This window comes from Cottoperca gobio, chromosome 15, assembly GCF_900634415.1.
Source record: "Cottoperca gobio chromosome 15, fCotGob3.1, whole genome shotgun sequence".
Lineage (NCBI taxonomy): Eukaryota > Metazoa > Chordata > Actinopteri > Perciformes > Bovichtidae > Cottoperca > Cottoperca gobio.
This window is the reverse complement of record NC_041369.1, coordinates 24151653-24178628: the sequence shown is the minus strand read 5'-3', so window position 1 is coordinate 24178628 and position 26976 is coordinate 24151653. Positions and strand designations below refer to the sequence as shown.

The 26976-nt window shown below is 39.8% G+C and overlaps 2 protein-coding genes across 2 annotated transcripts; both read right to left on the bottom strand.

The window, feature by feature from the left end:
- Positions 1-4435: 4435 nt before the first annotated feature.
- Positions 4436-10105, bottom strand: LOC115020313 (high-affinity choline transporter 1-like). The gene is made up of 8 exons (XM_029450267.1): positions 9922-10105; positions 8925-9041; positions 8281-8436; positions 7963-8111; positions 7680-7823; positions 7350-7503; positions 5906-6123; positions 4436-4996 (listed from the first exon to the last, which is right to left on the bottom strand). Exons 1-8 carry the CDS (start codon positions 10103-10105, stop codon positions 4436-4438), a joined length of 1683 nt encoding a protein of 560 aa, XP_029306127.1.
- Positions 10106-12542: 2437 nt separating this feature from the next.
- Positions 12543-13939, bottom strand: LOC115020312 (G-protein coupled receptor 4-like). The gene is made up of 3 exons (XM_029450266.1): positions 13745-13939; positions 13141-13331; positions 12543-13050 (listed from the first exon to the last, which is right to left on the bottom strand). Exons 1-3 carry the CDS (start codon positions 13937-13939, stop codon positions 12543-12545), a joined length of 894 nt encoding a protein of 297 aa, XP_029306126.1.
- Between the last annotated feature and the right edge of the window lie 13037 nt (positions 13940-26976).

The window sequence follows — 26976 nt, the reverse complement described above, 5'->3', positions numbered from 1 at the left end:
AGTCTTGATCCAGAGGTTTTAGCCAACTATAGGCCGATATCTAACCTTCCCTTTCTCGCTAAGATCTCGCAGTTGTGTGATTTTTTACATAATAATAGTTTATTTGAGGTTTTTCAATCTGGATTTAGAGTTTAGAGTTGTAAGAACCGCAGGAGGCGGGGCAAGAGGCCGCACTGGAGTCCGTGCTGGACGCAGGGTTGGAAGCCGGTGGAGAGGCCGTGCTGGAGGTAAACGGAGCCGCTCAGGAGGCCGGGCTGGAGGAAGCACTGGGGAAGGGATCTCGAGAGATGTGATATAAGACCATATGTGATATAAGACCGAATGCCCCTGATGGCCAAATCCCTAACAATAATGCAGCACAACTACAATATTATTTTGATAACTTGGGATAAATTTGTACCAGTGAAAGAGAAGGTTTGAGATGAGAGGAGGGAAAAAGAAATAGAAAAATTAAAAACAGGGCTGAGGTGAGATGGATGGTCGAATTCAGCCACTGTTATAATCAGCTCATCATGTCTCTATCTTTGCATTTCTTCACTCCCATATATCAGAAAGAGAGATCAAGTGGATGATCCTTAGCTGTGTGTTGGTAACTAATCTTACTATACATGTGTCTATATGGTCAAACCACAGTCTCTGTACATATTTGTAGACTGAGACTGGCTGAGAACATCCACATAGGCTTTAGGTCAAATATCAACCTCTTCAAGGCCATTCTCAGGTCAGACTGTTCTCACAACTGTTACGGTGGGGAGAGGGTGAGGACCCAAATGCAGTAAACAGAACGATGATTATAACAAAAAGTGAGCCTTTAATATAATAAAAGCTGTGAAATCCAAAAAGTAAAAACCCAAACCAGGAAGACACGAGGGAAACTTGGGATAAGTTTGTACCAGTGAAAGACAAGGTTAGAGATGAGAGGAGGAGGGACATAAAGAAATAGAAAGAGGAACAATAGGGCTGAGGTGAGACAGATGGTAGAATTCAGCCAATTTATGTCTCTTTCTTTGCATTTCTTCTCTCCCATATATCAGAAAGAGAGATCAAGTGGATGATCCTTGGCTGTGTGTTGGTAGCAGGCTTGGTTAGCACATTCACTAATGTCTGAAACAGCATCGTAATGTTATGGTGTCTTAGTTCACTGATAACCTAAAGCTGGTCTGTGTTTTCTTCTTCAACATCTCCAACTGTTAGCCATTGATATGGCTACAGGATGCACCCTTGAAGATGGTATTTATGTTAAACGCTCTCCAGTCTTCGCTTCCATCATCTTGTTCTCCTACCTGTTTTACCGGCTCATCCACAAAAAACTGCTTCCTGAGAAGTGCTTTGGAAAATGACAGCATGTTACGCCCCGGCTCGGCAAGTGAAAAGGGAGTAACATATAACTAGATGTTGATGGTAAAATAAGATGTATTTATTAAATATGGTGGACAATTTGAAAACAATTGCAGAACAATTACAGAACACAGAATTTTAACCGACAATATGCAATATACAGAATCTAGTATCCACACACACGAGTACAAGGCATATGGCTGACAAGACCAGCAGCCCCGACTGTCAAGCTGGCTAGGCATTTGTAGTCACCAGTGTCTCCAGTGCGCCTTGGATTGGAGCGCCGGAACAGGTGCACCATCAATCATAGCTGGTCTTCATCAAGGTGGGAGGAGGAGGTGTCGCCGCAGCCAATCAAGGGGCGGCGGTCACACATCCAAATCTGTATACTTAAATAGGGAAAACAAGGTGCATGCATCCACAAAGTAATCCCTGCAGATAAATAAGGCCATGGCCGTAACACAGCACAACAGACAGTGTCAAAGGCAACAATGACAACATTTGAGTCAATTTCTGAGCCTTCTGTATGATGAGCACAGAATCTTAGGAAAACACAAACATACCTCATGTAAATTAAAGTAAACTAACTTCATTCACCTTTATTTTGACAGTGAAGATGCAGACAGGAAATGGAGAGGGAGAGTTTTTTACATGCAACAATGCAACTGAACCAGCAACATTGGGGTCGATACTGTTGAAGAATTTTGGACCTATAATATAAACTAATCTTACTATACATGTGTCGATATGGTCAAACCACAGTCTCTGTACATATTTGTAGACTGAGACTGGCTGAGAACATCCACATAGGCTTTAGGTCAAATACAAACCTCTACAAGGCCATTCTCAGTTCAGACTGTTCTCACAACTGTTACGGTGGGGAGAGGGTGAGGACCCAAATGCAGTAAACAGAACGATGATTATAACAAAAAGCGAGCCTTTAATATATTAAAAGCTGAATGTACAAAAGCAAAACAACAGAGGGATCAAGCTATGAAATACAAAAAGAAAAACCCCAAACCAGGAAGACACGAGGGAAACATCCAGAACAAAGGTGTAACTTGAATGACGAACTGATAAGGACCAATGAGACAGCCAGGGATATATACACACAGAAACTGCCCATCAGGAGACAGCAGGGGCTTTATTGTGTGCTTCTCTGGGCGCGCAATGAATCTTGGGATACGTGTGGCCGTGAAGGATACATCAGATGTATCCTCCAAATCAGGAAAAAGAAGGCCACATTTGTCTGCTGCATTTGAAGGAGTCTCCGAAATGGGACAGCCCTGTTGCTGCTGCTGTGACGTAATCACAGCCCCTGAATTGAGACACAGCTATAATGTGTTGACGAGGATTTGAGGAGCCATCGAGGTGATGCATCTTCAGGTAAACAATTTCTGGAAGGCCTTGGTTAGAATAAATGTCAAGAGAAAGTGGCTGGACGCTTGAATGTATGGTGACAGACAATGTGACTGCATCTACTCGCTTTTACTGTTTATTATCGGTTCTCCTTGTGCTAGACTCTATAACACCTTCAGTGTAAGACAACACGTCGGTCTCCTGCAGCTCCTTTGGCTCCAGTACTTTGATCATTAAGAAACCTTGGTCCAAGATTATTTTCACAATGTTCATTATAAAACTCCACATTTGGCCACAACCAATGAAGATCTGATGCTTTAAAAGTTGTGCAAAGCAGCCGCCAGGGTGGCTTCTTGAGCCTTGCTTATTTACATCTGTTTCAACATACTTAATTCTTCTCAGGGTTCCAGAGTGTAAGAAATGTAGTCCACACAGTATGTTATATGCTGGCAAGTACTTATTGAAGCAACGTTTAGACCTATACATATGCAGTCAACATGCGTAAGATAAACCTCTCAGCTTGAAATACATGTATCTTTGATAAGAACAAGAGTTTGTTGTTTCTAAAAGCACCGACTCTGGAAATGTCCTGCCTCGTATTAACCTCATGGTTTCTTTAAACATTGGCAATAAGACTTAAGCCACGTCTGCAAACTGCAGTTGATTCTTTTGTGATAAGATGAGCCTGCCAGGCAGACCTCATATTAGGTCTCGGCCTGTTCGTTAAATGTTTTGTGTTGTGTTTGTACTTCCTGTTTTATTTTTGTTAATTACCTGTTCTCTGTTGTTTCTACTTCCTACCCCCAGGTGTTCCCAATCTGTTCGTTAGTGTCCTCACCTGTGTCTCGTTCCTTCTCACTTCTTGGTGTGTATAGAGTCTGTTTTGTTTGTCTCTTGTTGCCAGTTCGTCTTCGTACTTCGATGTCAAGAGTTCCAGCATTAGTCCCGTCTTCCTGTTTCCCGTTTCCCAAGTGTTTGATTCCCCGGCTTCCTCGACCTCTTTTCCATGACTCGATTCTGCCCTTGCCTGATCCTTGTCTGCTGTGCTGTTACGCTGAGTATCTACCCGTGTACCAAACCTGTTTCCGTGACCTGACTCTGCTCCTGGATTACCCCTTGATACCTTGTATGATCAATTGTCCATGCGTGTACCATAGAAACTGCAAAGTTTTCAGTAAAGACTATTTCCATTCTACATTTATCTGCCTCTGTGTCGTGCAATTGAGTCCCACCTCCCTTCTGTCTTGATCGTACCGTTACACCTCACTTTCAGGTTAACTGCTGATTGATATGCTTCATCAAATATGAGTATCTGCTATTGCAATAACATTAAATAATCACTTCTTGTATTCACACACTCACAAGTTATAAGTCCTATAAGGAACAATGGTAGAAATATTGTTGTACTTTTCAGACAGGAAAGAATTTCACATCACACATCTGGTGAAGATGTTCAGTTTAATAACTGAAATATTTCACATGTCTGTCGTGTTTACGTCTACAACACAGTTATAATGTATTATTATATTACTGAAGTACTTTTTATAATATCATAACACGGTAACAACATATCTATGCCCACCACACTATCAATATCCCATTCAAAGCAGTTATATTTCATTCATTATACCTTTCTGACAATGTGTCCCAGTGGACACCTGCGGTACTGCAACAGAAACCCTCAGCATAGTAACTGTATTACTATAAGGAAACACATTGTACTGTACACACAGGAACATTAACAGTCTGTGCTAAACATTGGCTCTGATGCTTCGGTCTGAGAGTTGTTTATATTCAACTTCTCCTTCTCATTGTGTTCTGCGGCGCCACATGTTGCTGTCAGTGGTTCTGGTGAGAGCTGCTGTTTCACTTTGAACACATCCCACCTCTCAGGAAGCAGGCCTTTGTTGAAGAGCACAGAAGCCAGGTAGGAGAACAACAAGATGGCAGCAATGGCAGACAACATGGAGATGGTCTTAACCGGAGAGTACTGGACATAAACACCGTCCTCAAGAGTGCATCCTGGGAAGTGAATGACCGGTGCTAACCCAAGTGATGGGTCTCCACTGAGCAGTCTTAACACTAATCCAACCAGAAAGCCCATAACAGCCCCGTAACCGTTGGAGATGTCGAAGAAGAGGACGCAGACGAGTTGAGGGAAGATAATGATGTAGGCCACTTCAGCACTAATGAACCAGAACATTAAGATGCTGGTTTTCAGGTTGGTCAGCGATGTACCAACCAAGCCCACTACCAACACAGAAGCACGGATCGCCCACTGGATCTCTCTGTCTGATGACTGAAGAAGAAAGTAGAGAGGAAGAAGAAGAAGAAGAACAGTTAAACAGCAAAATATTGTTCCTGCTTTAAAATAACTCTCTCACTTTCTCCTTCTCTTATTCACACTTCATCCTAGTTTGTTTATCTATCATGTCACTTTTTTTACCAGCAGTGGTGTTGTTTTTACCCTGTGTGTGTGTGTGTGTGTGTGTGTGTGTGTGTGTGTATGTGTGTGTGTATGTCATGACATCTACTGCATGAACTACCACAGTAATACTTCGCCGGGTGTTTATATGTCTGTCGACAGATGTTTTTATCTCAATAGCATCGCAACCGTGAAAGATACAGGTGTGTAGTTGAGACCAAAATTAAGGTTGAGGTCCAAGATTGATGTGGTTTCATGAAGGGCATGGGAAGTGGGGAAGGGGCCATTGGACCCCCACATTACGCCCAATTTGGCATTGCAACTGGAGTGCTACCATCACAAGACGGTCTCTACTTCCATCTATATTCTCCTGCAGTCTTTGGATGAGGCCGTATCTCAGTCCGTAGGGACTTGGCTCTGTAGCGGAGGGTCATTGTTTCAAGTCCCTAAACAGACCAAGTACGGACTAGAACATGGAGATGTGCCAGTGAGCCTCCTGGGCACTGACACAGTGCCATGGTGCAAGTATTTAAGAGGAATATGAATAAACACCTCTACTGTAGTTAATGTGCTCAGTATGTGTGTTATGAGTCTATGTTTATGTACCAACTACATAATACAGTATTATGATACATTGTAAATCGTAGGAGGTTTTACTACAAGCCCTTTGGGTTTTCTTACTTCTCCTGCACAATCTATGAGTTTGTTGGTGTTTGCTTTTGCTGTTATCACTTCCTTTATGCTAATGAAAACTAAACTGAAAGAACAAGTGCATTTTATCACCTGAGGCCTCAGGATATTCTTGTATATGTTGGAGGTGAAGACAGAAGCTGCAGAAAGCAAAGCAGAGTCAGCTGACGACATGACGGCAGCGGCCACACATGCAGTACCGATGATGGAGATGAATGGCGGAGTGAGGTGCTGCAGGGTGATGGGCAGAACTAGAACTGATTCCTCACGTTCATATGGAGATGGAGAGCCATAGGAAGTCATGTTCCAGTCTGAGACACAAAAGAAGGAAAGACTGAAAAATTGTCACATTATCTGTTTGAGTGATTCTGAAAGGAGATTACTGTGTATACTAAGGAGTGAACTAAACACTGTGTGATGCACAGCATGGAGCAGAGTGGGCCCAGGAAAATCATAAACAGACACAATTATCCAATCATCAAAAGTTATGTGATGTAAAATGTGAAATTGTGCGACATTTAACATGTTGTCACATGCCCCACATCCCATTGCACTTCCCTAATCTGAATATTGAATATTGGTATTTACTTTTTAGCGACACTATGGGGGTGCATCGAGGTTTGGTAATGTCGCACACGTCTATCACTTTGATACAAACTGAATTAACTCAGCAACGATTGACAGTAAATGTGGAACATGTTTGGTGCCCAGTGGATGAATTGTACTGACTTTGGTGATCACCTGAGTTTTCATATAGTTCCATACAGTTTAATTTGTCAAGTACTTTGGTTGATGAAAGAAAACGGATTACTTCCCCGCCGTTCTTTGGGTTTAGTGGTAATGTTAGCATGCTAAGGTTTTGGCCTATAAAAAAGTATTGTCCTAAGGAGGGATATCTCTTGGTTCAAAACTGTTTATTTGACAGTCATAAGCATGCAAGGGTGGGGACTAACACTCCATGTTCTTGCTGTTACTATGTGGTGTGCCACAGAGATCCATTCTGGTTCTTTTAACCTTTAATATACTGTTTTGTCCATACTGTGCTATTACATGTATCATTATGCAGATGACACCATTGTATATTGTGTTGATGATTCTGTGTATTTAGCCATTTAGACGCTACAACCCTTTTTTACCTGATGTAAATACAACTAAATGTATTGTTTTCAACATCCAGAGATATAGATGTGATCAATTTGCATATCTGTGCTGTTACAAGGTTTAAATACAAAACACAAATATTTCAGCATTTGGCTTCATGAAAAAAATGTGCATTCATTTGTAGACATGCTGTTATCTCCTTTCACGTTCAGGAGATGTTTACAACAATATATGTTTATGATAATTGCACAACCTAAAAACACCATTTGTCATGTAAGTTAGTACCTTCCTTGATCTGTGCCTGACACTTATTTGAGCAAGTAAATGTTTGGGAGTTTCTTAGTTCCTGGTACTAAACTTATATAATTAATTACACACAGGTATAAAGAGACATTTGTTTTCCCAGTTTACCCTTGTATCTAGAACATATTAATACCTGTGGAGGCAGCAACTGCCCCAAGCAGAATTGACGGTATTCCAAATAGAGGTAAGATCATTGCAGAAACAAAACAAGTTCTCTTGGCTGTGGATGTAGAAGATGCCGACAAAGTCCTCTGATGGATGCACTGAAATCCCATACTTCCCAGGGCCTTAAAAGTAAAACAGTTGTTGCTTTATTTACAGCCTGTTCCTACAATCTGTCTGATTATTTAGTTAAAATAAAAAATGTTTCACTATTTAAATGTGTATTTATCATCATTCTGAAGATATTTATCAAGACTAGAATGAATTGTATTTGACATCAGCTGTATTGTTGCTTCCTTACAAAGAATAAAAAATCATCAATCATTATCCAGGTCTTTTTTACTCCCGGTGTACCAATCCAGGGAGCATGTAAGGTGTTGTTCATCAGTGTCTGGCTGATGTCCAAGGAGTAAGGGTTCATCAAAGCAAAGGGAACACAGAGCCACTGCAGAGACAAATACAAATGGAATTAATGAACACACACTTTTAAAGATGTCCTTTGGAGTTTTTGATGCCTTGTGTAAGATTATTTTCTTCAAAAGAAAAGCCGGACACCATACAAACTAAAAGTAAAGGAAACTCACCAAGCTGAAGAATATGAGCACAAGCTGTATAACATCTGTGTAGGCCACAGAGTACAGACCTCCCAGCAGTGTGTAGGTGATGGCGACGGCAGCAGAGATCCAGATGCACACACTGAAGGACACATTCAGGACCACGCTCATAACCCCTCCTGTCAAAAACATTGTAACTAACCAGTTTACATTCATTGTACTAAGTCATATCTACACAGCGTAGAATTTACATGTATTCACTTGTTTCACTTAACAGATAAAGGAATTGTAAATACAGTTTTATATATATATGTATATGTTGGTAAAATGCATATGTTTATACCGTACCTAAACCAATTAGTGTAGTGGGCACAGTCACCACGTCAACACAAAGTGAAACCAGGGACAGTCCAGCTGTTAACACTTTTCCATACTTGGCATGGAAAGGGTCCAGCATCGTCATACACTTTCTGTCTCTCATTGGCTTTGCAAACACCGTGCCAGCTTCATTTAAAAGAAGACAGGGCAAGTCACAATTAGAAAAACAATAAAACAACAATTAAAAGGTGAATCATTAGATTCATTAATCTTTAAAAAAAAGTTATCAGTTTAATAACAATAAGTATTGTTAGTTACAACTAATAAATAAAGTCATCAAATGATCATTAAATGTGCAGGTTAGTAATTATATTTAAATTAAGAAATAACCTGCATAATGACCGGTGCCTATTTCCATTTATCAAATCATAGAATGTTTTTAACATTGACTGCTAAAATCTGGAACAAAGTTTTAAAGATTCATTTTCTTTTTAGAATAGTGGCCATATTAGATTACTTCACGGAGCAAAATTGGCTGATTTTCTTTTGCCGTCTGAAGGGAGACACACACCATGTCAACATGTCAGTTCGAGCTTCATTAATGTCAAGTTATGAAGCATCTCCCTGGTTGTCTGGATACATTATTGTTGTCAGATATAATTTAAAACTCTTACCAATAATAAAAGATGAGCTGTATGCCGAGAATAACAAGAGTGACCAGGTTAGTCCCATTGAGGGCGTGTACACCATCTCAGCTGTGCCAACAATTAAGCCTCCTCCGACCCACGTAGCTACAGGATGGATCAACACACAGCAAGGAAGTTAGTGCACAAACAACTGCTTTTTGAACAGAGGTCAAAAATGTTTTTTAACGGACACTTTTTAAAATATTGACTATTTATAAATAGCGGGTTAGTGCAGGAAGTGCTGCTGATGATTCTCTCTGACCAATCTCTGTGGTCTGCAGTGAATGGAGTTGAGCAGAACTGTGCCATACCATGCATACCTGCATTAGACTCTATCTTACAGTATATGCAGTTTATCTCAAGTTTATTTTGAGACCAAGTGCAGTGTTTTACATTGTTTAGCAATATATTTAATCTCATAGAGTTTCATTTAGTGAGAAGTAGATTGTATCTGACCATTAGAGTCTAACTTGTAATCAAACTTAGTAACAATGCTTTTAGAAGCACTTACATCTTGTCTACATGAACACAAATAATGATCAGTACTGTATTAAATGTGAACACTTAATACTTATTATTATCCTTTCTTTGGTTTCTTAACTCTGGCTCAGAAGACTAAACAACATCAAGGGTAACTTTGTTTTCACATTCTTCATTCCAGCTGACAACCTACAATCACTTATTTAACTCTCATACTTCATAGCTTATATTTCATTACAGTGTTTGTGGAGGAACTCTATGCAGTGCTTTCATCCTCATGCTACAGCTTTGTACATACATTTATTTTTATGTTCACAAACATATCAATACATTCAAAGTGTCTTGTTGCCTGATAGAAACTGGAACTTTGTGCAGCCAGCTCATAAGACACCAACCCTTTACAGAACCAAAAATATATTTATATTCTTAAAAATATATTTCTTTAACAATCACAACTTTGTAGTTCCAGTTTCCATCCTAGTGTTGTTAGCGGTGCTCTCCTCACCTGTCATTGTGAAGATCCCCACCACTACGTTAATGCTCCGGTTTCCCAGCAGAGCCATCTCTATTCCAGAGGCCGAACTTTTCTTCTGTTCCCTTTTGGACTTGAAAGAAGCCCAGATGCCGGTCCCAAGGACCAGCAGGTAGAAAAACGACATCGCTATCACTCCTGGGATGTTAACAGCCATGATAGATGCTGACTGGTTTCCTCACTAGCTGATGTCAGACTGACTGGTGAGTGTTACAGAAAAGAGGGGAGACAATCTAGAGGACAAACCGGAAAAACAGGAACTTCCTCCAATTGAATACTGTCTGGTGAAACAACTGATTTAATGATTCTTGGCAAGCATAAAGGATATTCTTGAATGCATCTTGAGCATCGTTAACATTGAGCCAAGAGGCAACTAAATTAGTACTTATAGTGAAGTGTGAGAAGTATGATATCCCTGTAGTTGGCACACACTTTCCGGTCCCCCTTTTTTAATAGGGGAATCACCACCCCGGTCTGCCACGCCCTAGGCACTGTCCCAGAACTCATCAGCCCCTACGGCTTTGCCACTGTGGAGTTGTTCATCTGGACTGAAATAACTCCAGAAGAAATGAAGAAGTCCACAGGCATGTTGCTGTACATGTCAGCAAACCATTTTCCATGTGTCATTCCCTGCCACTGTCATGTCCCCAGACTGTACAGGACAGTTCATGGCCATTTGATTTAATCTTCATATGAGTGACCCAGAGAAAACAGGAGCAACAGGAACAGTCACTGGCAGTACCACCAAGACCTCTGCATGTGAAGGGACACTCAGAGAGGAGAGAATTACCCTGTGTGGGGAAAAACGCCTGGACATATTTTCCATTTTATGGCCTGTTTTTGCAGATGTAAGAGTAAAAGACTCAAAACTTTTACTGGAAATAGTTGTATACATTTCAAACTTCAAATGTAACATGTTAAATCTCTTATTCATGTACAATTGCTGTGTTTTTTGTTCACTAAACCACTAAACTCAAATTTCCTGCTTTTGTGTTTCTCTTCATTTTAAACTGTTATTACACTCTCATAACATGCAATAAATTGTAAATGACTGCCAGATATGGAAAGGTCCAGGTATTGTTGGAAAATGGGCAAAAGCACTTACTCACAGGACATTTCTCACCTTTTTATAGTCAAAATAAGCAAAAAGGTCCAGGCGAAAATGTTGAGGCTTTTTAGGCTTAGGTGTGAAAGGGTTAAAGGCTCACTTTTGGTTATAATCTTCGTCTGATTCGCTGCATTTGGGTCCTCCCCTGTCCTGAACCGTGACACAAACTGGCTCAGTAGATGTGACAAGGTGGGAGTCCACCATAGATATAAACAACACATTCTAATTCATTCAAACTAAAGTTAGCTAACAAACAAGTGGTAGTGGAACAACATCAGCAATGGAAGCATTGCATGGATGTGCACGATGTTGATGCCCACTTGCAGCCATAGAAGTAATCAACATCCTGGTGATCTCAAATGTGCACATTTATTCCCTTGATTGCATTTGGGGCATTTGGGTCACTGTGTTCTGGTCTTTGTATTTCATTTCATGCATTTCATCAAATAAAACTATCTGAATTCATTTTATTACTTATGTTTAAAAATGTAATTCTAATATTTTTCTTTGCATTAAAAGCACTTTGAATTAACTGTGCGATGTGATCAGCTGTTGCGTAATACCTGCTCTGAATCACTTCCTAAAAATTTGCCTCGCACTAAAACACTAAAAGTACTTAGTCATTCAAAAAGTTTAGATTTCGTTGTATAAAAAATAACAAACACAGTTTTGATTGACATACTTTAATTATAATAACAAAGTAAACAACTAAATTAATATATGTAGGAGAAGAAAAAACAAAGTAAAAAGTCCAAAAGACTCTTTCTGTGTTAAACTTACACAAAACAATCACAATAAAGGAACAAGACAGCGCACAGCTATAATGCTAATATTTCATTTGCTTCTGTGATTAAAAGACAATAATAAAAGACGTACAGCTAGCAAACCAATAAAAACATATTTCATTAACATTTGTTGAAGCATCAAAGTAAAGCAGAGCAAGTTTCCCAAAACATTTCCAAAGCAACCAGAACGTGAGGACAAGGCTTGTGTATCTACAGTTATGTGAGTTATCAAATCATTCTCACTCCCAACTCGTCAAATACAAACGTCTCGGTCAGTTTGCACACGTCAGGACGGCGTGTCAGTCTCCGCACGTTACATGCATAGTGTGTCTTTTCAAAATAAAATCCCAACGTACGTTTTCTTCAACTTTAAAGTTGACTTGGTTAGATTTACGCAACAAAACTCTTTGGTTAGGCTTCGGAAGAGATTAGCATTTGGGTTGACGGTCTAAAATAAATGAAATGAAATTAACGCAGATTAATCACGCTCCTAGATGCCCCTGACTTTTGTTCCGCCAGCATCCCCCCCCCCCTCCCCGTCACAACTCACTTTTCAAATTGACAGGTGCTCTTTTATTACAAGTTTGTTTCACATTTCAAGTGTTGGTATTTGAAGAGTTGGGATTGAGATGACAGTCTTGTTTCTATCCTTTCTATTCGACTGCATATCTCCTTGTATTTTCTCTGACTGTGCACATCACTCATACTGCTGAACTGCTGCTATCATTGCTGTCCATTCTGCAACAACACACAGAGGCCAGCAGCTTGTCTATGGTCCCTTTCCTCATGAGAACATACAGAACTAAGTCTGCAAGAGGACTCAACTGAAGAAGCAAAGAAGACAGGTGGGTGAAGGTAATGTCACATTTGATTCCATCTGACAAGAACCAAATGATGTAGGGCAGGAACAGCAGCGTGTAAATAAGAAGCACAAGGACCAACATTCCTACAATTCGTCGTTTTTCGTCAGCGGGGACTGAGATGGAAGCGGACAGGGCTCTGAGGGTCCCAATGAGGAAGAATATGAGTAGTGGGAGGGGAAGGAGGAAAAAGGCAGCGGGGGTTGTATTTAGGCCAAATGCAATAGAGACGGCCAAGGACGTGAAGAGACAGACAACTGGAAGGATCCAAATCACAACACAGACCACCACAGAGATCTTGATGCTTCGTCTGAAGCGGTACCACAGTGGGTGGGCGATAACTAAATACCTGTAATACAAGAGAGACACAGCTTCAGAATCTTTAGTGATATAACGGTCACAGAAGTACTGCACACATTCTGCATAGACAGACAGCTACCTTTCCAGACCGATAGACACCATGAAGCAAACACTGGCCATCAGACCAGAGTAGTAAATAATAATTGAGGTGATAGATGTCACCAATGTCCGGATAGGTCGCACCACCAAGACGATCATGCAGCAGAGCTGCATGAGGTCGGAAATGAGAAGGTTCATGACGAAGATCGGAGCAACATGATCCTTTTGCACCTGCAGGAAGACATCGGTAGAAGAAAAGAAAGCAGCTGTAAACATGTTCTGACCCATGATCTGCAGGGTCCAATCAGCTTCATGCACATTTTAATTATAGAGTGAATTAGTACCGTGAATGTAGAGGTCAATAAAACACATCATCCCAGCCCCCTGACACCACTTCAAGATCTTACACAGACAGATACAGAGAAGGGCAGCCAGAGAGCACAGACCTCCAACATCCTTACCAATCATTTTGAGCAAAGATGTTCGCATTACCTTTTGAGTGAAGTCATATTAGATTAGTCCAATGTGCCAAGAAGGGCTAACATGCTAGCATCTGATCCGCTGAAAGGGAGGAGGCTAAAGTTTTCATGCCAAGTACACCCGGACCCTCAAATTAATATGAAGCCTATGCAATTGGTACATACCAGAAAATAAACAGCAAAGATGGCCGTGAGGGTCAAAGGAAGGCCGATACAAATGATTATGCACGTCACTACATATGAGATGAATCCACTATATTCGTAGCTGCTGGAAGGTGTCCAGTCATAGTCATCAGAGATGTTCCAGGATGTCTCGCTGTTAATGTTCAAACAGTATAAGTCCATGTAGAAACTGTCCATTCTTCAGAGTGAAAGCCTGTTTATGAGATCAGATTGTAGAAGTTAGTATGTTGTTTAATATTTACCGAAGATTGTTATGGTAACAAACATTTCCAATATTTGTTACATTATCTGCTAATAATATGGAATTAAATGATACAGTTTCACATAGTGCAACATGTTCTGGTGAAGCAGGGGCGGAGCCTGACGTTCACGCACCATTAGAGATGTTAGATGTTAGAAACATGACAGTTGAAAAGGATAAACCATGATGCTGCAGAGCCCGTTTAGTGTCTAACTTTTCTATAACTTTCTTCATCACTGAGTCTAAAACACAACAAATGTTGAGGATGATCATTTTCTCTCCTGACCTCCACAAAGAGGCAAAATATGTCTGTTACAGTTTTTAAGTTACATAACATTGGTTGGGTAGGAATTTAGTGCATTACTTTTAAACCTTTTGGTATACTATACTGGAGTAAAGATTACAGAATCAATGTTTATTAATGCCCCTGGTGCTCATGGGAGGTCTGTACTGCAGTCACAGAACATCGTCCAGTGTTTCAGGCATTTAAAGTAATGTTTAATATTACCCGTCTTGAGTTGCATAACATACCATCAATAATCATATTTACAACACACACCGCTCTTTTGCATATCTCTGCAAACTGCAAATATAAATACCTCTCAGTGGATTAATATTTGCACATAATCTAAAGTAATTACACAACAGTTAATATAATAACAATAATAACAATAACAATAAGAATAATGACAAGCAAGTTCTAGATATCTGGACTCCTTTCCTAATATGTCTAAAGAGTAGGACTACATTTTATTTAATTGCTTTCATTAAAAATACTACTTTTCTCCATGTTTTTATCTTTTTAGCTATTTTCTCAAACTTCTTTTCTTTGTCTTCGTTACATAATCACATATGGTTAATAATTAAACACAAAGGCTGCATATTTATTTGCATGACTGTTGCAGTTTCTTTATCCTTTTTCTTTTAAACTATATAATATAATGGAGCAAAATGTACCTTTGAAAGCTGCAACACACGACCTGGATGAGTTCCTGACAGCAAGGAGATGTCTTGTCCTCTGCAATCAAACAGTCTAGATTGCATATATCTATGATGTATATCATAGATATATGCAGTGGGTTGATGATAATCTTCACTTCCTCTTTTAAAGGAAGAAAGAAAAAATGAGTAAGGCCTAAATATGCATTAGCGTGTGAGGGACTGGGGCAGATAAAACTCCACGTTAAGTCCGTATGTTTAAGGTTTTCAGTTTTGAGTCAGCAGTAGTTGAGCTTGTTGCAGCTTTTAATACTTGAACATTAATATGCTCTTGTACATATCCAGAGCAGCCCCCCAGCTGAAAATACTTTCCTGTGTGCATGAGATGGACTTCAGAAAGATTTGGGGGAGAAACTTTAAAGTCAGAGGTTCTTTAACAAATCTAAATCTGCTGTCTTTGTCTCCACACAGTGAGTAATGACACACAGTACTGTCAGAATCAGAAGTCCTTCATTAGTCCCACAACGGGGAGATTTACCTTGTTACAGCAAGAGAACAAGAAAGTAAAGTGGCGAGTACACAATAATTAAATAGAGTAAATGATCTAAGACTAAATGATCTAAATGATCTATGAACACAAAAGGCCTATTTCTCTCAAATATTGTTCACACAATTTTTTTAATCTGTGTTAGTGAGCATGATTACTGCACAGGTGTGCCTTAGGCTGGTCACAATAAAAGGCCACTCTAACATGTGCAGTTTTATCTTGAACAGAGACATTTAGGCACTGAACAGGGGGGGTCAGAAAACACAAAAATAAATATATAAACGAACAAACGAAAAAAGAAGGGAGGATAAGGAGAAGAGACGGTCAGTGGCTGAAGGCCGTGTTGAGTCTTAAGTGATGATTTGAATGTGGTGAGTGAGGAGGAGTCTCTGATGGTTTGAGGATGGTCCAGAGGGTGGGAGCAGCAATGGAGAAGGCTCTATCTCCCCAGGATCTGAGCTTGGTCCGGATGGGGGGGGACAGGAGGTTAGCAGCAGCAGAGCGGAGGGTGGGGGTGTGTCTGTGGAGCTCAGTCAGGTAGGAGGGGGCCAGGTTATGGAGGGCTTTGTAGGTGATGAGGAGGATCTTGTACTGGATTCTCTGGGGGATGGGGAGCCAGTGGAGCTTGTAGAGGACGGGGTGATGTGGTCACGGATCCGGGAGTGGGTGAGAAGATGGGCAGCGGAGTGTGTTGGAGTTTATTGATGATTTTTGCGGGTGAGCCATAGAGGAGGCTGTTACAGTAGTCCAGATGGGAGGTGATGAAGGCATGGATGAGGATTTCTGCAGCTGTGGAGGAGAGGGATGAACGGAGACGGGCAATGTTTTTAAGATGGAAGAAGGCTGTCTTGGTGAGCTATTTGGTATCAAATAAGAGGGTTTGGTCAAAGATGATGCCAAGATTCCGGATGTGAGGGGAGCTGGAAACTGAGGAAACCGTCAATGTCGAGGGTGAGGTTATGGGTGCATTGTAGCGCCTTGAGATTGCTTTTAGCTAGGAAAGGCGCTTTACAAATATAATTCATTATTATAATTTTTATTACATCTGACTAAACAGCCTTAAATAACTTAAAATGATTTAAGCTTGTATCAATCCTTATATGGATATTTATTTATTGTATAGTATGATGATGATACGATGAATTACTAAAATGAAGTATGGATTTAGTTTACTCTCAACCTCTGCAGTGAGGACATGTCAGCAGGTATTGACCTCTCTAATAAACACAACAAGCTGTAGTTCTCCAGTAAATGTCACTTACATTTCTGTATTATAAGAACTGGATAACGGCCTTAAAGATGGCGCCTAATCAGTCCAATGAAAATTGATCACATGGTGCATATGAGTTTCCTAGCAACCGGATTTACTTCCTGGTTATGCAGCCCACTGAACATGTGCAGTAGTATTTCCCCCACTGGCCATAGACTTTACATTGTGGCGCGTCAAAGATTTTAAAATCACGTTTTACAAATATAAAACCTCTAGGGATCAAACATTGAGAAGAGAACAGTTATAATCAACCTTGTTTTATAAACCTTTTACAACCGTGCTCTATATGGGAACTGCTTTTCAGGTATCAGATTAGAATCTGAAAAGGAACAGAATCAATATATCTTAACACATGGTCAAAGATGTAAAAGCAATAACTTTAATATATGTTACAAACATCATAAAAACATTCAGTTAAAAGATCGAAAGCTGTCAAATGACAGCGTCAAATTGTTAAACTGTCAATGAACAGATGACATCACTGATCCCCTGCAGCAGCTTCCTGCTTTTCTGTGTTAGCTATATGCTATATGCTATATCAGGGGTCGGGAACCTTTTTGGCTGGGAGAGCCATAAAAGCCAAATCTTTTTTAATGTATTTCCTTGAGAGCCATATATTTAATAATTTTTTTTAAGTATAACACGTCTCCGAGTACTAAAAGCGCTATCAGTGTTTCATTGAACAGGTGTTCTTTTATTAAATAAACTAAACGCTTATGTTATTTATTTAATTTATGTGCACGTTTCAGTGTTTACTGAACAGGTGTCAAACTCAAGGCAATTATATCCGGTCCGCGAGAAAATATCAGATGTCTATCATAACTGGCCCACCGGTTTTGGTAATTAAATCAATGCATGGCACAACCACGGGAAAATACATATTTGAGGAAGTATCTAAATGTGTCAATGAAATGTAACTGCCCCTGGATAAAACTGACGGGACTGACGACAGATGGAGCACCTGCGATGCGGTGAAAAGAGCGGATTAGTGGGCAGGATGCGGGAGAAGATGCAGCTGACTGTGTATCACTGCATCATACACCAGGAAGCGCTGTGTTGTAAAGCGCTGGAGATGGAACATGTAATAAGCACCGTGACACAGACAGAAAACTTTATGAGAGTAAATTTAAGTCTTTTCTGAACATGGCAGTGCGATGGCTGAGTCGAGGGAAAGTGCTGAATAGATTTTTCAAGTTGCGTGAGGAAATCTGTCAGTTTTTGGAACGCAAAGGGAAACACACCACAGATCTCTGGGACGAAAAGTGACGATGTGAGCTGGCCTTTATGTGCGACATAACCAAGCATCTCATTGTTAAACCTGCAGCTTCAGGGCCGTGTGATCACGGACATGTATGATGCCAAGCTGCCTGTGGGAGACTCTGATGCAGCAAGGAAACTTTGGTCACTACGTGTTTGCAAACACTGACAAACCATCTCCACCGCTGTGTTCCCAACCGTGCATTCTGCTGATCAACTGAGCGACTTTGCTGACTTTGCAGCTCAGAAATTAAAATTGAACTGCTCAGCAATACGTTTGCATGTTCCATATATGTTTGTAGTGATGTTCTATTCAGCCTTTAAAAAAGGAGAAAAAAAGAACAGACTGTGCACCTGGTGGCAACCATGTCTTCAAACTCTTTGTAGACATAGGAGGAAAGGAGAGGGGCGAACTAAAGAAAAATTCCGCTGCTAAATGTTTTACTTTAAAATGACACAGTATAATTATTTATTACTTGATTACTAAAAATGTCAGCTCAAAATTGTCTGCGAGCCATATTGTGTCATCGAAAGAGTCCTATATGGATATGGCTCATAGGTTCCCGACCCCTGCGCTATATGGACACATATATTGAAGCGTTCGAGGAAAAATACCAAACTGAACAGTGGAACTCTCTATGGGAGGACGGCGGCAGAACCAGCAATAAATACACTTTATTATTCAAGCTCTGTCTGCCCCTTTTTGCCTCCCATGCCTCCAGCTGTTCACAAAAAAGCACAAAAATTAAGCAAGCCGCTCTCAGAAGCGTCAGAAACTGAGACTTGCCAGGTGAACGACACGTTTCCTCGATACAGGGAAAAGCACCTGTCGCCCGTGGCACTCTGGGAACACACAGTGGACTGCTACCAGCGGGCTTTCAGTCCGCTTCTCATACGGTTACCACCGCAGACCCCTCTCGTAGCCTTCCGTTATTATGTCTTTAACAATACCTAATCAAACTCCCGCCCACTGGTCTCGTCTCTGTCCTGAAGAGATGGGCCACGGAGAAATTCTTTCAGCACCGGCTACGAGGAAATGGGGAGAGGGACGGGGATACGGGACCTCTTATATCAGTGGTTCTCAATCTTTCTTGGGTCAGTGCCCCCTTATCCATTATCCAAGTCCCTTACCGCCCCCCTCCCCCATCACATAAAATGTAGGCTAATTGTCTCCCCTGAATTTTAATGTTGATTATTATTCTGTTTGTTTTATTGTTAATTATTATTCTTAATATTTATATTAGATATTGATTATATTAATTTAGCATTTCAATTCTTATAATATTTTTCTTATTATTAGGCTGCTATATTATGTTATTATAAAAACTCAAATTCTCCAAGATTGAAGTTACATAATAACATTTCAAAATAATAATAAATATTATTTAAAAAATGTCTTGTTGTTTTTACCTTCAATTGCCTAATACACCATGTACCCAGGGAGCAAACAAATACATTTTATTCAGGAGTGTTAAACAAATGCAACGGTAAGAAGTTTGAGATTCAAACTTTATTCGGTGTCATAGACTGCAGCGGGTCAGACACCCGTTAAACACAGCAGCCTCAGAACTGCGAAACAATTTGCACTCTTAAATGTTCCAACAAAAAACGAGCACACAGGAACAAGTCTGAGGCCCCCCCCCCAACGGTTCCTCCTGAAATTCAGTTTTTTAAAGCTGTATATAGCGCCAAATCACAAGTCACTTTTCACATTGAACAGGTGCTCTTTTATTAGATAAACTAAACGCTGATGTTATTTATCTCATCCCCAACGTTCAGAAACTCAGGCGAAAATATCCACGTTTTTTTAAATGCACACAGCCTGAATCAGCACCAGTGATGCTGATGTTAGCGCTTTTTTTTTCAAGCAGCACTTTATCGCTCAGCAAAATAAAAATAAAAGTCTAAAAACACACATTAACTTTATCCAAACACACTCGTCCTTTCAGCTCGTGCAGCTTGGCATGTTTCGTGCTGTAATGACGCTCGAGAGCCTTTTTGATCACCGCAAGCGCGTCCGCACAAACTAGACACATTGGCCTTTAACTTCCTCAAATAAATAATCGTTCATCCATTTCTCCTGAAACATTCCGAATCCACCTTTCTCTGTTTTACACTCGCCACGCTGCGTTCGCTGATGACAATGACAGTTGAATATTGAAGTTTTTTGACATGATGTGACCAGGAGATGGCACGTTCTGTTCGTGTTGTGTTCAAGGACCCTGACCTTGGCCAGGAAAAACAGTCAGTCGCCGTTTTATTCTATTGATTACTAGATTTGGATACATTTTTTTGCGTGTGTTTATGAATTACCTCGTAGGCCGTACACACAAACGCCCCCCAAAGACATGTGAACGCCCCCTGCGGGGAGCTACCGCCCCCGTTGAGAACCCCTGTCTTATATGATTCAAGAATATATTGGAGAAAAACTGGCTTTAACCGATAGGTTTCATAAAACTTAACAAACTGGGGTTTGTTTATGAAGCGAGCTTTAACCAAGATTTTGCCAAAAGAATCTGGACTCACAGAGACGTCTGTGTTTTATACGTTAAAAGGTCAATAAAGAGGTCGACGCTGTAAACGTAAATTTGCCAAAGACTACCAGGAATGGGTAGCAAAGGGAGTAAACCAGTTGAAGGGCCACAGGGGCCCATTGTTGATCTCATACTTTCAAAATATGGCTCTGATAGTTTAAAACATTTCCAATGTTATTTTATACTATTTTAATTCAGCTATTTTTATACAATTTTAATTCTGCTACATTATATTATTTTAATTCTGCTACATTATATTATTTTAATTCTGCTATATTATCTGCTATTTTAATTATGCTATTTTTATACTATTTTAATTCTGCTATATTTTAATTCTTAATGCTACTTCAGACTCATTTACATCAACACTGTGATTATTGTACTGTAAATGCTCTTATTCTGTCTAATCTTGTACTAATTGTTATGTTTTTGAAGCACTTTGGGCTGACATTCTTGTATGAAAGGTGCTATACAAATAAAGTTATTATTATTATTATTATGATTATGATTATTATTATTATTATTATTATTATTATTATTATTATTATTATTATTATTATTATTCAACAGCTGACCTTTAGTCAGCCACGGGAGCTAGGCTCAGCCGCCTCTTCTCAGTGCCACCAGAGGACAACCCTCGCACGACTTTCCTGGGCCTTGCTTTTAAACTTAATCCCCTCGGATCGTCCGTCTAAAATAACTACTAGGGAAAAGGCTTTTTAACAAAGTCGAGAATCACGACAACTCAAAAACGTACACAAATAGTCACCATCAGATAAACGTTTCCCAGCATTAATTCAACACAATGCAATGCAGTCAGTCTTCGACACGAAAATCCAACTAGATATAAGATTTTCACCGATGCTCTCGGCCAGTTTCGGTTTTAAGTGTCCCTATTCGGTGATACGGGTCATCTCACCCTATGTGTCCTATATGGCGTGTGTACAATGTTGGAAAATCAGTAGTGTGTCAGCCGTAGTATGGAAACTGGAGCTTACAGGGGCTCTTGGTGTCTCCTGTCCTCTCAATTGAAGAAATGGGGGGAAAAGGACTTCGGACAACGGCTTTAAGTTTTCACAAATCTTTTATTTTCTCAAATCAAGGTTATTAAAAATGTAATACAAAAAATCAAATGAAACAAACGGTTTACAATGTGGCAGTTTAATCAAGTGGATTACTCCAAGTGTTTGATTATTAGAAGTCCCGTTAGCTGTTCAGGTTCATTGATGGTCAATTTGGTTTCTATCTATTCTAGCTCCAGCGGCTAAAGTTTTAGGTCTCCGTTTTGATTTCTCTTGAAAATGCAACTGGTGCTTTCCAACGATCAAAACTTGTTTACAATTTTGTAACTTCATCGATCTCTAAAATCTCTTAGTTAGTTAAAATGTAATTACCTCGCCAGAGTTTCATGTGTTTCGATTGTAGATAAAGAATCGTGGTGTTTGTGTGAAGCGTCTTAGGGCTTCGCTCCCATCACTATCAGCCTCCTGAACTCCAAAACACTTCTCATATCGTAAGGTCCATTCTTGCGCATCTTTTAAATTAACAAGTCATGCAAGCGCGTTCTCGACAGACGTTTTGTTTTCCTATCGTTTCTTCCTCAAAACTAAACCAGTTAGTAGCAGCTAAACCACATATGTCAAAAGTTTTACACAACCCTTTATCGTATTTCCCATACGTCCCTTCAGTCATCTAATTCCAATAGCTGCCACCGGAAGTGCCATCTAAAGCCTTTCTTCACAGAGGAAGTTGCACACCACCAGCCTCAGTATTGCAGTGTAGCATGAGTTAACCATAAATTGGTTAGATCCCTTATTCTTAAGTCACAACCTTGGTAAACTCATAGACAGAAGGAAAACTTAGAACCATGTCATCACAATGCATAAAACATATAATCACAATTTCAAAAGATAATGATACAATATTTTGTATTACCTTCGCTTAGGAGTTGTTTTTCTTTTCTTGAGAACAATGATAGTCTCCCCTTTTCAAATTAACATCTACTTCCCTTCACACACAGTTTCAATCAACAGATAAAAATATGGTAATAATGAGGTTTTCAAGTTTGGGTGGGCTTAGCCCAGAGGTGAGGTGGAGCTGTGTGCACCTGCATGGTAGTACAGTTACCATTACAGGAACTCAGATGGCCTGATGATGGAGAAGTAAGTCTGGGAGTTCTGCACTGAGCAAAGCAGCTACACACACATAGTGTTTTGTGCTGGTTGCGTCGTCAATATATTAGTCATGTTAAGCAGGTCCATGTTACCTGGCCTTAGTCATGTTGACATGTCTTAGGAGTAGGGTGGACGTCACATCTTCTAAGGGGGTCTGGGGGCATACTCCCCCGGGAATCATTTCTTTAACATTTTAAAGTGAATTGTATGCATCTGGTGCACTTTGAGAGCAAAATTAAGATACTAGATCTAATAGAACTTTGTGGTCTTGGTAAGGGGAGGGGGCACAACTCTCAACACTAATATGAAAAATATATCAATCAATCAAAGTATAAAAAATACCATAACCAATGACAATTAAGTGAAATATTTTCATTTTGAAAACTTTATTCTTCAAAAAGGAGCATGAGAATTCTTTTCATTTGTATGTGAATGTATAATTACTTCTTACTAATCTTATACTTGCTAATCTCTGTGAGCCCATGGGGTTGAGGTGAACATATAATAATGTTTGCCCTTACTGTTGATGGTACTTACAACTGTGAAAATAATAAAAAATTAAAAAAGAAGCTGAGATGGCAATAACTACAAAGCAATAGACATATTTTCTTCTTTAATTTATCATCATAAAAACATTGAATGATTGGAGAACACACTGACACCAATTTCTAATAGGACACAGGTCCCCCTTGCCCTAAAGAAAGCACATTTGCATAAATCTGGTGCGCTTTAAGACAAAAAAATGCCTATCCACTCTTAAACACACCATCTGTCTTTCGGACACTTGTAGGTGGAAGCATCAAATAATTCCTTCTCTTTTTGAGAGTGGCAAAGCGATCTATCAAAGCTGTGCTACACCAGTACAGTCTATGGCGGCACCCTTTTCCCCAGGGTCCTAACGCCCTTGATTTACTCTGAGCCATCTCTCCCCTCCCCCAGGGTCTTAGTGCCTGGTATATTACATTGTAAAGTATGAAAGGTAGTTTTGGAAACAATATTTAAAATATCTGTATAGCGTTAACCCCTTTCCACACAAAAAGGAGCATTTTTTATTTCAACCTTTTCATTTGGTTGGGCTGAAGCCCACCTAAAATAGGCCTAGCTACGCCACTGCCCACACGTATGAGGTGAAAGAACAGCATTACATCCAATTGGTTTCTCCTTTTGTCCCGTATGCTCTGGTTTCTTTCCCTTGTCCTTCTGTTCAATGTGAAATATTTCAGGATGGGTTTGATTACGCACATCAACCGACTTTTGCAGTCTCTGCTCATGTGTCCTATTTTCAAACATCCAAAACAGGCTCCTTTCTCCTCTAAGAAGTCTATAATTTCTCTGTGTGTTTTCCTCCTGATCTGTGGACACCGCACCGTTGTGTGACCACTTTTATTACAGAGTAAAACAGGTACTTTGAGCATTTGTAGTGGATACATCTATTTCCTTTCATTTGTTGCCACATCTTCTTGCACTGCTGTTTCTGACAGTTTAACATTTGTTGCAAAACTACTTGCTCTTGGTCTCGACTCTCTTGACAGTTGGAAGAGACTTAATAACTGTGTTCAATAACTCTTTTCTCCTTTCCAGAGTCACTTTCAACAGTGATCTTCACTATTTTTTACATGAGAGCCACATTGATAGGACAAAGTCAACAGGAGAGCCACTTTCAATGCAATAAACAATGCAGCCAACCAATACATTCATTAAAAGCAGGATTACCTTAATAATAATAATAATAATAATAATAATAATAATAATAATAATAATAATAATAATAATAATTACTTAATTACCTTAAAACAATATTTCTGCTGAAGCCAAAAAAGCAGTCTTTCACAATCTTTGAGTCTGAGAAGGTTTTTTTGCTCGAGCCAAAACCCATGCGATCTCAAAAGATGTCTCAGTGAATCGTTCAGCTGTATTAGTTGTCCTGTGTTTGAGCCTTTGTTGTCCAGAAACAGAAGAAAGCTGCTCAATTTTTCCTAATTACCCTTCCAGGTGTGTAAATTTCGTTGAATTTTGGATGCGTCGTTTGGTAATGACGCTCCAAATGACTTCACTTGAAACCAGAGCGGGTTTGTTTGCATATTAAGCACAAAGGGTTCGACTCATGGAGGACAAATAAAAACTCCTCTGTCCACTTGTCTTGAATTTTCCTACGCTTGTCTTGTATGGCTCGTACCTTTCTTTTATTAACGGGAGCTAACGCAAGTATGAAGTGCCAGGTAGGTCGTGGTATCCTCCAATTAGAATGCTCCAAATTTTAGCAAATGTCCATATTCATAAGCATTCTTATGATAACATATTTTTAATGACCATAAGTTAAAAAAAATCTATACTAGCCCACCATGTATCTACCCGTCCAAGAGCACATCCACCATTGTAGCGCCAAAACTGGCAGCTCTGCAGTGAGTCAGTGTTGTGGCGAGCAAGTTTAAATATCTTGTTTCTAGTCTATATTTGCATTTTTTATTAATTATTATTATATATTATTTTGTATTATTTGTAGGCTAATAGAGCAGACACTTTCAGTGTTTTAATGGGTTATATGTAATAGCCCTGCTTGTTTTTATGAAATCTGTATTGACTGCATAATCATATCTATCACCCCTTTATTTAGCCTCCTGCCATGCGAGCCACCAATTAAAGCTTGGTGAGCTGCAGGAGGCTCGTGAGCCGCCCAATGAGTAACACTGCGTGTTCACACTTGACAGACATCTTAGTTCACTGTCCCTTTAAGACGATCGCTTCAGGAAGAAAAGTCGTTTTGCTGACAGGGCGCAATGTTTGAAACAGCTGAACGTTGTGCAGATATGATTCAGTCAACAATATTATTACAGTAGCCGTTTTTCAATACAGCTTACCATTTTAACTTCTCCAATAAAGCTTAATGTTGCAGACCTCCCATGCACGTGGCTGTCGGAGTTTCCACTCTCCGTCAGTCAACTGATTGGCAATTGCGGCGTTGGGTGGTGAAATAAACACTCTTCGATCTTTGACTGATTCAGGAACAGGTTCGCGGGTTTGGCGTGCGATTCAAAATATAAGGGGGAGCGAACCGCAATAGAGCCCCCTCATAATCAACACTTTATATAACTGAAAATTTGTGGGTTGTTGTCGTAGTATGCGTTGTTGCTGTTGAGTTGTTGGTATTGCATTTGTATTGGATCATTATGGAGCCAGCCAACTAGCGAAACAATTGTTATGCACGCCAGCATCATCTTCCCTGTGAGCAAATAAAGATACCAAATCTAAATCTGTTGAAACAATAATGTACATCCCACATATTAAAGACCCGGGGTTCAAATCCGACCAGTGGCCATTTGCTGCATGTCATTCCCCTTCATCCAATCTTAAACTATACTATCATTTAAGGCGTAAAAAGCCCACATTTTCTTCCCAGCACTCTCTTCTCAATAACACGTACACACAATCAATCTTTATTTTTAAATAGAACATGATATTCAGTCTTAGATGTGTGCGTCAAAGAATTTTCAAGGCAAAGATACTTTACATCCACTGCAGCCTTGCACTTCGCCAGAAGCTTCGAGTAATGAACCCATTTTCGGTGCCTCACAAAAGCTTCATTTGCCCAACACTACTTCACACACCTAAGCCATGCCATTATAATCACTCTGCCAGTTTCACATCTATTGTCCACTTGATGGCGCAGTAGAGCAAATTAAGCACCATGAAGCTTCGGCCCATGAGTGAACCAATTGGATGGAAAGCTTCAATGCTTCATGAAGCTTCATCTCGCCATCACTAGGAACGGGGAAAAGGCACCAGGTAACATCAATGACGACCTGACAAGGAACACTGGGACAGACAGGGACACACTGTTAGTTGTTCCAAAGTGCAGGACTAAAACCTTTGTGAAGCAGTTTTTAGCTCTTATGGTCTGATCCTCCACCTCTGGAAGTGGTTAAATCTTTAAAGGTAAATTTAAAGCCTATTCAGCCTATTTGCTTTATAGACATTTACAGTATTTTATTCACTCACATTAATGTATTTATTCTATTTTATTAATTTAGTTTTTATTTCACAGTTTTGCTACTATTACAGTTATTATATATTTTACATTAATTTACTCCATTTTCATCATTTTTAGTGTCTCATGTGCATTGAGCTCATTGTTTTTATCTTTGTTTGCGTTTTCACGGCCAACACTTATTTTCAGCTTGTCAGTCATCTGTGAAAAAAGCAGAGCCCTGCCTGAGGCTGCAGAGAGGCACCAGCAATTCAGCAACTTAACGAG